Genomic DNA, 11,556 nt, shown 5'->3' with positions numbered 1-11,556 from the left:
GCCTTTGGCTCAGGTCATGGTGCCAGGGTCCTGGGATTGAGCTCTGTGTCGGGCTCCTTGCTCGGTGGGGACCCTGCTTCTCCCTCTCCCTCTGCTGACCCACTGTTTTTTCTCTCTTTCTCTCTCACTCTCTGTCAAATAAATAGATAAAGTCTAGATGAGAAAAGAAGAAAAGAAAAGAAAAGAAGAAAAGAAAAGAAAAGAAAAGAAAAGAAAAGAAAAGAAAAGAAAAGAAAAGAATGACTGAATTCACTCAGCCCCTGAAATGTCACATCATGACAACCTGGTCACTGGGAGTTGGCCCATAACCATGATCAGATTTGGACCCTGAAGGCGTGTGGGAGCGTTGTTCGTGGCCGAACCCTCATTCCAGGTTTATTGACTTTTTTCCTGTAACTCTGCGATACAGGTGACCGCCCTGCAGATTACCGTGCCCCGGGGCTTCGAGGAATGGGAATATGCCCACCAGAAACATCCATGGAGCTAGTTACCCGGGAGGATTTGTAGAAGCAAGCAGCGACTGGGGGGGAGGGGTGGAACAGGCTTTGCGACGGGGGTGTGTCACCCGGATCTCTGCTGACTTCTACCGGCTGAGCCCTCACAGGGCCATCCCAGCAGCAAACGCAGCTCCGCTGGGGTCAGGGGACCCTCCGAGCAGGAGGAGATAGCCCTCAAGTCACACCGGGACCGTCACCCCATGGTTCATTTCCCGGGCGCTTTCAACGCGGACTCCGTCAGCAGGAGCTTCCCACCTAGAATTTCGTGGGATTTTCAACCTTCCCGAGGAAGAGAACGGCCTCTGTGGCTCTGTTGATCAGCAGCAGCAGGAAGGGCCGATCGAAGCGGACGACGGTGTGAGAGGGGCCGTCCTTCGAACGGACTAGGAGCTTGGTGGCGGTGGCCGCTGCGGCCTCGGTGCCCTCCTCGCTGACGTCCAGCACAGCCTTGTGGGCCACCTGCCAAGAGAAAAACACGTCAGCGGTCCCCATGGAGGCACCTCTACTTCCCTGAGCTGTGGGGTTCTGCCTGGGGCTGGTGATGCCCCCCTCCGGGGGCCCACAGCTCGCTGCTCCCGACGCTGGGCATGAGGTCGCAGCTGCCGCTGATACTGGTCAACTGGGCCCCTGCGCCTGGAGCTGAGTGGTTACACACGCGCACCGGAAAGCCGAGGGTCGAGTCCCAGTTCTGCCACGTTATGTTCGCAACAGTTACTTAGGGGCCGCTGGCTTCGCTTTCCAAAGCTCTGAAAGGGCCATCGTCATGGCGTAATTCCCACAAGGTCATGGGGTGAATTAAAGGAGATCACGCCAAGTACGGGCACCAGAGTATCGGCTCACTGTTGCCCAGGAGACACAGGGCGCTGTTGCTACGAACTGGATCCCTTCGAGGTCTTCTAGGGAAGAGACCTCACCAGGGCTCATGTTCTCCCAAGCTTCAGAGGGCCTGAGAACTCCCAACGATTATAGTCGTTATTGTTCATATGTGCACAGAAACACATTCTGGGAAAGGGACTGCTATTCTCAGCATGTTTTATTGGGCCCCTGTATTCTTTCCCTGGACACCAATGACAAAGGCGCCCTTCAGTGACCCAGGACCACTTCTGACCATTCTAATCTATTATCAAAATACATTTTTTCGGTCAGGGATCAGAAACCCCTATGCAGACAAGCACCAAACCTCTCGTAAGAGCAGGGAGCACACAGGGCACCCAGAGGGTTCCCTCTCACTAAAAAGGGTGCTCATGCCCTCAGCTCTGGCTGATGGATGCTACGTAGGGGTTTGGGCTCACGGTTGCCGTGTGGGAATCGAACTAGGTGATTTCTTTCAAGACAATCAGAAATCTATACTTTGAAGTACGATAGCTTACATGTTAGAAATCGGCTCTCTCTTTTTTTAACACTGCAGGCCAAACATAGCACATCCATCGGATACGAATGGCCCATGGGCAGCCAATTTGGCTTCAGTGTGAGGCCCGAGGCTTCAGGGAGGGGAGGTCAAATGCCAGGTGGGCACCTGTTCATCTGTGGCAAGTTTCGAGGTAGAAGTGTTGCCTTCCCGGGAGGGGCCTGATTTTCAAGGAACTATAGCTGGATCTTAGGAACACTGTTGGAAGAGGGATAAAAGTTGCCTGTGTATCAGCGGGATGATGGCCATAAAGCCACAGGCCTGGCAGCCTGGAAGCCCAGCCCTACTTCTGCCGGTGAGAAGTCACTTTGCCGCTCAGGGTCTATGTTTCCTTATCAATGAGATGTGAGGCCTCGATTAGCCAGTCGCTGTAGGCCCTTCCAGCTCGGGCAAATGTTCTCATGGACCAACTCACTTTGGAAAGCTGCAGGAAGTCTGTCTTCGTGATTCCAGAAAAATCAGCATTTTTATCAAAGGCATCCCGGATGCCCATCTTCGGGAGGATGGTTTCCAGGTCACAGGAGGCAGAAATGGAGAATTTTGGAATGAACACCTCTAGCCACCTGTGGAGATGGGGGAAAGGACATGAGGTCGCAAGCCTCTTGGTCTCTAACTCCGCTTCTGGGTGGCATTTTGGGAGACTCTGTTCTTCTAGCTGTTTCTGGTCACTGCTAAAGTAGTCGGCACATCCCAGACAACCAAAGTACGCCCCCTGGAGGAGCAAGCCTGGCCGGTAGATGAGGAAGAAGGAAGGGGACCCCTTCATAAAGTAAGGGACAGAGCACAGACGGGGCCCAGCAGAGGAGCCCATAGAAGCGACCCATGGGGAGCACCAGGCAGTGGTGGAAGTGTGTCTGCCAGCTCCCCAGCCCTTTCTGAGACAAACCCTGCGAAGTGCTGAGAGCAGCCAAGTCCAGTAGAACTTTCTGCAAGACTGGAAGTATTCTGTTTGTGCCGACCAGTAGGTTAGCCACTGGCTGCACGAGGTTATCAGGCACTTTAAATATGGCTAGTGCCAATGAGGAAAAAAAAATGTAGTTTAACCTAATTTTAGTTCACTTAAATTTCCGTAACTACGTGGGGCCCGTAGTTGGACAGCACAGCCCTGGAGTTCAGCATCATTTTTCCCTTCCTCTGCAATGGTTTCCCTGAACCAAGAGGGAACAGTCCGCATTTATTGAGCATTTACTGTGTGTCAGGCACCGTCCCAGGCACACCCATGAGCTTCATTTCCATTTTAAAGATGGTAAGACTTAGTTTTAGTGCTTTGCCTGAGGTCATGTACTTGGTAAGTCACAGAAAGGAAAGCACAGAAATGGATGGACATTGATGTCTCCAGTGACGGGCATCCAGCACAAGGGACAGCTCTCTCTTCCCTGTTACCGTCCCCTGCGCTGACCCGGCCATCTCCTCCCTGCTCTGTCTGCCGCTCCTCACACACCGCCCCCTGCCCCAGCCTCTGTGCTGCCGCCTCTGTCCAGCCGTGGTTGCAGTCAGAGAGGAAACCTCTGGAGCATTCTACAGTGTTCCTTGATTCCCAGCTATGCTTCTTGGCCAGCGGTGTTTCCTTTACGGAAAGTGCCCTTCCCAAGTCTCTGTGCCCTATATGTACCATCACGTCCTACCTACGCTCCCGACTCGGATGACTTCAAGCCCTCCATGGACCCCAGCTGAGAGCGATATCTCTTTGCTCAGAAGCTCCTCGGCACTCTGTCTGCCTTCCCCCAGGACACTGATCTTTGTCTTCTTGAATTACAGTTATCCCTGATCTTGTCTTTGGTCTCCTCCTGGCTGTGGGCACCTGGGAATGGTGCCAACAAGGCCAAGAAAATATTGCTAAGACACTGTCCATAAGACTTTGACCTTCCTTTTAATCTTACGGTTAACATCCTTTTGATAGTCCCCATAAGAGTTACAGAACTAATAATAATCGTACTAGGAGCTAACATTATGGAACGCATACACTCTTCCTGGCACTGTTCGAAGCACTTTAAAGATAGTAACTTGTTTTATCTTTTCAACAACTTCTGGGTTGAGTGATAGTATTATCCTCATTTCCTAGGTGAGCATTAGTGCTTTTCTTGCTTGTTTAATTTTATGGACTCATTCCATGGAATTTAATATCAGGTTGGCTGGTAGAGTGAGTTCTGCTAGCATGGAATCGCTAGAATGACATCATAGTTTGCGGGGACAGGGTCTTGGGCAATTCGCCTCCCTTCTTAGAGCCTCTACTTCCTTATCTGTGGGTGGGGGTGATGGTGCTCTTCATCTGCCAGGTGATGGTGAAGTTCAAGTGAGACCATAGCCCCAAGTTCACTATCCAGGGGCAGCTGGTGCTCAGCTGGCATTCCACGGCTGCTATCGTGGTCTTTCCACCCGTCCTTGGAGGTACCCCACCACCCGCCTCAGGCCCCAGGAAACTGACACAGATTCCCACCTCTTCTGCAGTAAGCGGCTCCATTTCCTCAGTGTCCTGGCTGACAAGGCCTGTTCCAGCTGCCTCATCTTGCCCTGGCCAGGGAGGACAAAGAAAGCCGCGGTGTCTCCGCCATAGTCCATCCGTAGCACCGAGCAGTTCAGCTCTGGATCCACTGCAAAAGCAAACTCCTCCACCTGGTGCATCATTGGGACCTTCACAGTGGTCCTCTTGCCCACCAGGAACGGGGAGCTCTTCCTCGTATATCCAGGGTTAAAGGGCTTCTCCCACTTGGCTAGCATGGAAAGAGAAGAGAGCTCTTTATGTCTAAGTATAGTTAGTGAGGTGAAAACAGCAGAAATGATGAAGGAAGGATCTCTGAAAACTCTCTCTTCCATAAAAGCCATGAGAAAACTGCCCACAATGGTCAGAATTAACTTCCTGAGGACTCTAGAAATTAACCAAACTCTTTCAGCAAATTAGGGAACAGTTTATTCAAGGGAAGCAGCTAAATCTTGGTAAGAAAGCAAGCTTTGTGGTATTTCAACTTGCCCTAGTTCCATTCCTCTTGTCCTAGCTCTTCAATAATAGCCTTGAAAAATAATAGCCTGCATTTGCAGTGAAATCCAGCAGGCTGGCAGCCACTGAAGGGGAAAAAAATAGGGCTGGAACCCTTTCAAAGACTCATACCCAAAGAACTGTTATTTGACCCATCTTGGGCTTCCCTGGAAGGCATCACTTGCAAAATTGTCTGTATTTGATCTGATTTGGAGTTCAACTGATGCAAAAAGCCTATTCGTTGGAGGAAATTAGTCAAAAACAGTCACAGGTGGTGATAAATTTTGCAGCTGCTGGAGGCAGTAGGTAACATTTGGGGCAAACAACAGATTAATCAAAAAGGTTAACAGGATGGGCTGGGGATGGGGGTGCCATCTGTAAATATGACAGAGTAAGGACCTCTGTATATTTCCTCTTCCATTAGGACAATGAGAAAAACTGGCAAAGATATTCAGAATCAACTTGTTTGGAACTGTGGAAATTAACCAAAGTCTTGCAACAACCTGGGGAGAGTTAATTCAAGAAATATGGCTGAATCTCAACAAGAGCAGTCAACTTCATGGTTATTTTAACTTGTGCCAGTCCCACCCTCTCCTCTCCAGCTCAGCAGTAGCCTTGACAAATAGCGGCCTGATTTCCCAATCTCACTGGGAGAAGAACTTGCAAAGACTCATTTTCAAACAATTATTATTACTTGACCTCTCGGGTAGTTATCTGGAAGAACCCATTTACAGGATTGATTGGTGCTCACTCAGTGCTTAAAGCCTTCTTCCCAGGGGGTCGGAAGTTTTTGTTAGAAACAATTACAGGCAAGTGTTTTAGCTTCATGGTTGTCTGGGTGAGGATAACAAACGGGATAAAACACAGAGTGATCAAAAATTCTGAAAGGAGAAGCTGAGGAATAAGATGTCTGTAGGAGCTTTGAAAAGTTCCATTATATCCATTATATCTATTGAGAGGCTGTGTGCATGTATACAGCTGTATGCATATTTGAGAAAAAAAATATAAGAAGGCTGTTAAGTTCCTACTATGGCTGACCTTGAGGGTCTGCATAAACAGAGAGTGAAGACTGAGTCAGAGTTATAAACTGCTGAGTGTTGATGGCACACTCCAGCAGGCAAACAAAAGCCCTCATCAAAGACTCGGAGATTTATTTGTTCTAGACACCTACAGAATCTCTGCCCAATCATAGCTAACCATGTAACTAACCAAGAAGACACATCAGTGGCCACACATCACAAAGTATAGACTTTAAATAATTAATTCAGAAAAATCACTAAACAAACAACAGCTATTGCAACAAGCAAAAACAACCAATCCTTGGAAGGGGGAGAATCTGATTTTCAGAGTTGTTGCATTACATAATTTTAAAAATCCAGTTTTTACAAAAAAAGAAATATGAGACATAAAAAAAAGTATGGACCAAACAATCTACTAATATCAAAAATAAGAGAAGGAACAGTGCCATAGATCTTATGGACATTAAAAAGAAAATAAAGGAATACTACGAACAACTCTGTGGCCACAAATTTGATAACCTAGATGAGATAGTCCAATTTGCCAAAACTTAAATAAGAAGAAATAGACAATATGAATAGGCCTATATCTATCAAAGAAATTGACAATAATTAATAACCTTCCAAAATAGGAAATACCAGGTCCAGAAGGATTCGCTGGTGAATTCTACCAAACATTTAGGGAAGAAATTATACCAATTCTTTACAATGTCTTTCAGAGGATAGAAGCAGAGAAAATACTTCTTAACTTACTCTATGAAGCCAGCATTACTTTAATACCAAAATCAGACAAAAGTATTGCAAGAAAGGAAAACTACAGACCAATATCTGTTATGAACATAGATGCAAAAATGCTCCATAAAATATTAGCAATCAAATTTGATAATGTATAAAAATAATTATACACCACAACCAAATGGGGTTTATCCCAGGTTTGTAAGGCTGGTCCAACATTTGATAATAAATTAATGTAATCCATCATTAAGAAGCTAAGCAAGAAAAATTAATCATATCAATAGATGAAGCAAAAGCATTTGACAAAATCTAACACTCATTCATAACAAAAATTCTCAGTAAACTAGGAATAAAGGTGAACTTTCTCAATTTGATTAAAAATATCTATAAAATCCTATAGTTAACCTCATACTTAATGGTGAGAAACACAAAGCTTTCCAGGTATAATGTCAGGTATAATACAAAGATGTCCCCTCTTGCCACTCCTTTTCAGTATTTTACTGAAAGTTCAAGCTAATGCAATAAGACAAGAAAAAGAAATTAAAAGTATACAGATTGGGAAGGAAGAAACAAAACTGTCTTCGTTCACAGATGACATGTTCGTCTATGTAGAAAATTCAAAAGTCAACAAACAAAAGAACTCCTGGAACTAATAAATGATTATAGCAAGGTTGCAGGATACAAAGTTAATACGGAAAGTCGATTGCTTTTCCATATGCCATAAATGAACAAGTGGAATTTGCAATTAAAAACACAATACCATTTACATTTGCATCTCCAAAAATACTTAGGTATAAATCTAGCAAAATATGTATCAGATCTATATGAAGAAAATTATAAAACTCTGACGAATGAAATCAAAGAACTAAATGAATGGAAAGATATTCCATGTTCATGAACAGAAAGACTCAATATTGCTATGATGTCAGTTCTTCCCAACTTGATCTATAGATTCAATGCAATCCCAATCAAAATCCTAGCTAATTGTATTATAGATATTAACAAACTAATAGTAAAGTCTATATTAAAAAACAAAAGACCCAGAATAGGCAACACAGGATCAAAGGAGAAGAACAAAGTTGGAGGACTGACATTAACCAACTTCAAGATTTACTGTAAAGCTACAGTACTTAAGACAGTGTGGTATTGGTGAAGAATAGACAAATAGATCAATGGAACAAAAAGAGAGCTTACAAATAGACCCACGTAAATATAGCCAACTGATCTTTGACAAAGGAGTGGAACAAAAATAGTCTTTTCAACAAATGGTGTTGCGACAACTGGAATTCATATGCAAAGAAAAAAAAGGATCTAGACACATACTTTACATCTTTCACTAAAATTAACTCAAACTAGATCACAGACCTGAAAGTAAAACACAAAACTATAAAATACCTAGAAGATAATATAGGAGAAAAACTAGATGACTTTGGGTATGGCAATAGTTTTTAGATATAATACCAAAGGCATGATCCATGAAAGAAATCATCAATAAGCTGAACTTCATTAATCTGAAGTTAAATCTTCTGCTCCATGAAAGACAATGTCAAGAAAATGAAAAGCCAAGCGACCGACTAGGAGAAAATATTTGTAAAAGATGCACCTGATAAGACTGTTACCCAAAATATACAAAGAACCCTTAAAACTAAGATAAGAAAACAAATAACTGGATTTAAAAAAAGTGGTCCAAAAACCTTGACAGATACATCTCCGAAGAAGATATGCAGATGACAGATAAACATGAAAAGATGTTCCATATCATATGTCATCGGGGAAATGCAAATTAAAACAACCAGAACACACCCATTCAAATGGCCCAAGTCTGGAATGCTGACAGCACCAAAGACTGGCAAGGATGTGGAGCAACAGGAACTCACACATGGCTGGTGGGAATGAGAAACAGTAGAGCCCCTTTGGAGGATAGTCTGGTGGTTTCTTTCCAAACCAAACACACTCTTGCCATACAGTCCTGCAAGCATGCTCCTTGGTATGAGGAACTGAAAACTATGTCCACACAAAACCCTGCACATATTATATGATTCTATTTATAGAAAATGTCCAGAATAGGCAAATCTATAGAGATAGAAAGTAGATTACTTGTCTCTGCAGGAAGAGCAGAAATGAAGTGAGTGCTCATGGGTAGGGAGTCTCTTTTTGAGGTGATGAAAATGTTCTGGAATTACATAGTGGAGGTATTTGCACAACCTTGTGGATGTCCCCAAACCCAAACCCACTGAATTGTGCAATTTAACTTGGCAGATTTTGTGGTGTGTGAATTATATTTCAATTAAAAAATAAGATTCAATTTAATGGAGCAACACATATAAAGCACAGGAGACTTAGAAGGGGCTCACGGCATACTAATTCTTTTTCCTTCCCCCCTCCTTCTTGCAGAATGGGTGGATATATGGGTGGGAAGGTGAATGAGTGGGTGGATAGAGGGAAAGATAAATGGGGGAGGGATGAATGGCAGGAGGGAGAAAGGAAGGGAAGGAGAGAGACGGGAAGGAGGGAGGGATGATACAGTAGCGTCCATGACAATTCTGCTGAAGTTGGCTCTATCATCATCCATCCGGCTAGCACAGAGACTCGCACACAGCAGGCACTCAATACACGATAGGCCTTTCAAAGCACCATGCCCAGGATCATGGAGCAAGTAAGGGGCAGAGGTAGAATTCAGACCCAGGGCTGTCTGACCTCAAAGCCCGGGTCCAGTCTGCTACAGTACGGTGTCTTTGTAAACTGTGACGCTCTAGCCAGACGCCCAGGGGATGTGAATGGCAGCCATACTGGCCTGTCTGCACTACCATGTCTCTGGAGTGCTCTGGCCTTTGGATTTGCCGGTGAGGCTGGGTTGTCAGAGAACTCTGTGTCCCTCCTTGAAGCCTTCAGGAGGCACCAGCATAGCTGCTGGTAGCAAGACATGAGGTCCTTACTCAGAAGCGAATTTCCAGGTTTTCCCCATGGTTGCCCACTGAGCTCCGTGTCAGCCCCTCAGGACACATAACCAGGCTATCCAAAGGCAGAGCTGAATGAGCCCCCATTGTGATCAATCCACTGAAGCTAAGAGAGGAAACAGGAGGTCGAAGCCAGCGTGTTACACGGCTGGTCCAAATTCACACTTCCCGTTACCTGACTGCGCTGTCTAGGATTTGTTTAGCTTGCTTATTCAACTGGGGGAGGGGGGGGGAAGAAACAACATTAAAATCAAAATCAACCTCTCAGAGCCTTACCTTTAAAGAAAATGTGGTTCACCAGGACCATGACTGTCAGAGGTTCAAGGTCTTGGATTAAGTCTACAACCTTCCCTTCGGTCTCCTTCTCCACGTAGCTGTTGATCTTCTCCCGGGCAGTGGAGGTGCTCGAGAAATCTGTAGAAAAGACTTTCGACTCATACAGCCTCTTCACATTGTCCAAGAAATTTTTCTGCAGCCACAGCTCCTTTTTGATGAAGAGGACGCTTCCCATCCTCAGGTCCAGGGCTTTGCCGGGGGCTCTGAGCGAGCGGAGCAGGTGCTGGAAGGCCTGGTGGATGGCGGACTCCGGCCCGTGTGTGAGGTTGAACCCCAGGCTCTGCAGGATCTGGGTCTTCGTGGCTGAGCGGGCCCCGAGGGAGAGCATGGCCAGGGATGCAGAGACACTCAGCGGGGAGAAGAAGACGTTCTGGTCCGGCGTCTTCAGAACCAGCCTCCGGTAGAGGCGGAAGGCAAAGTTGGTGTTGCTGGAAGACAGCTGGGAGGCGGCGGTGCTCCTTGGGAAGGACGGGCAGGGGGCTCCTTTGCTGGGGGCCCCGGGTGGGGGCACACAGTGGATTGTAGCACAGATGCTGACGACGAGGAACACTTGATACGAGGCAGATGGCATTTTGGAAAGAAGCAAGTCTGCAAGAGAGGAAAGAACCATCGAGGGAAGGTGAGCAGAGCGTCTGGCCCCGAATCAGACACCTTGCAACACCCCACCCCATTCGCGATAGAATGGGGGACACGCGGGACGATTAACAGGGCAGTTTGCCCGCGTAATCTCATTGGCTCTCACGAATGAGATGCAGAGATTACTGTTGTCTTTAGCTTACAGACAAGTAAACAGGTCTCAGAGACGGTGTGTCATTGACCTCAGGCCACACGGCTAGTTTGTGTTCTGTCTGGGATTCCGAGTCAGGTCTTAAAATCCTGAACCTCAGCTCCCACGCTCTTTGCTGTTTCTGCTTCGTAGGCTTCTTGTTCAGAAAGGAAGGCGGTGGAACCAGACTGCAAAGTCCCCATCTTAGCAGCCACAAGTGTTCTCTTCCCCCTCAGAGATCCCTCTAGATTCTCTTGGTCCCTTTGGTGGTGTTTGTTTGGGACTGTAGTCCTCAGGGGCCTTCAGGACAGGCGCCTCGTTGCCGGTGACCTGCCAGCTCCAGCGGTGACCGCCTGGTCCCTGCACGCCTCAGCCAGCTAGACAGAGGCACTGGGAGCACTTTGGACGAGGTGAGCTGGTGGCAGGTAGAAACTCCAGTCCTTTCGGAACAGGACAGGGCTGGGCTTGCATCCAACGTTGATGTTCACGATGGGAGATTTTAGCTTCTCTGGACTTCGGTTTTCTTTTCTGCTCGGGGAGGATGGTCTGTTACCTTATCTAGTTATTCAGAGCCTCGGGTGTGATGAGGTCACTGGTCTCTGTCAAGACAGTCCTAAGGTCATAGCCACGCTCCCAACAACCTCTTGGTCGAAACTCAGTTTATGTAAATCGAGTAATACTTGACCATACCAGATGTAATTAAATCAGAGGGAACTATACAAAGACTCTTTCTGCCAAATGAGTCATTCTTCTGGGAAATTGCAAAGCTGTCCCCATGGCCGTTTATCTAATTGGGCGATTTTCGTTTTGCAGGCAGGGGAGCGTGAGGCGGGCTGCAGAGACAGGGCCGCCTGCAGGAGGCACAGG

At 46.4% G+C, this 11,556-nt stretch overlaps 1 protein-coding gene across 1 annotated transcript; it reads right to left on the bottom strand.

Moving 5' to 3' along the window:
- Window positions 1-349: 349 nt before the first annotated feature.
- On the bottom strand, window positions 350-10,592 carry SERPINA9 (serpin family A member 9). The gene is made up of 4 exons (XM_026515127.4): window positions 9,864-10,592; window positions 4,343-4,616; window positions 2,321-2,468; window positions 350-956 (listed from the first exon to the last, which is right to left on the bottom strand). The coding sequence occupies exons 1-4, from the start codon at window positions 10,531-10,533 to the stop codon at window positions 753-755; spliced, it is 1,296 nt and encodes a 431-aa protein (XP_026370912.4). The 5' UTR covers window positions 10,534-10,592; the 3' UTR covers window positions 350-752.
- Between the last annotated feature and the right edge of the window lie 964 nt (window positions 10,593-11,556).

The sequence above is a fragment of the Ursus arctos genome, unplaced genomic scaffold, assembly GCF_023065955.2.
Source record: "Ursus arctos isolate Adak ecotype North America unplaced genomic scaffold, UrsArc2.0 scaffold_25, whole genome shotgun sequence".
Taxonomy (NCBI): Eukaryota; Metazoa; Chordata; class Mammalia; order Carnivora; family Ursidae; genus Ursus; species Ursus arctos.
This window is presented reverse-complemented; position numbering and strand designations above follow the sequence as displayed.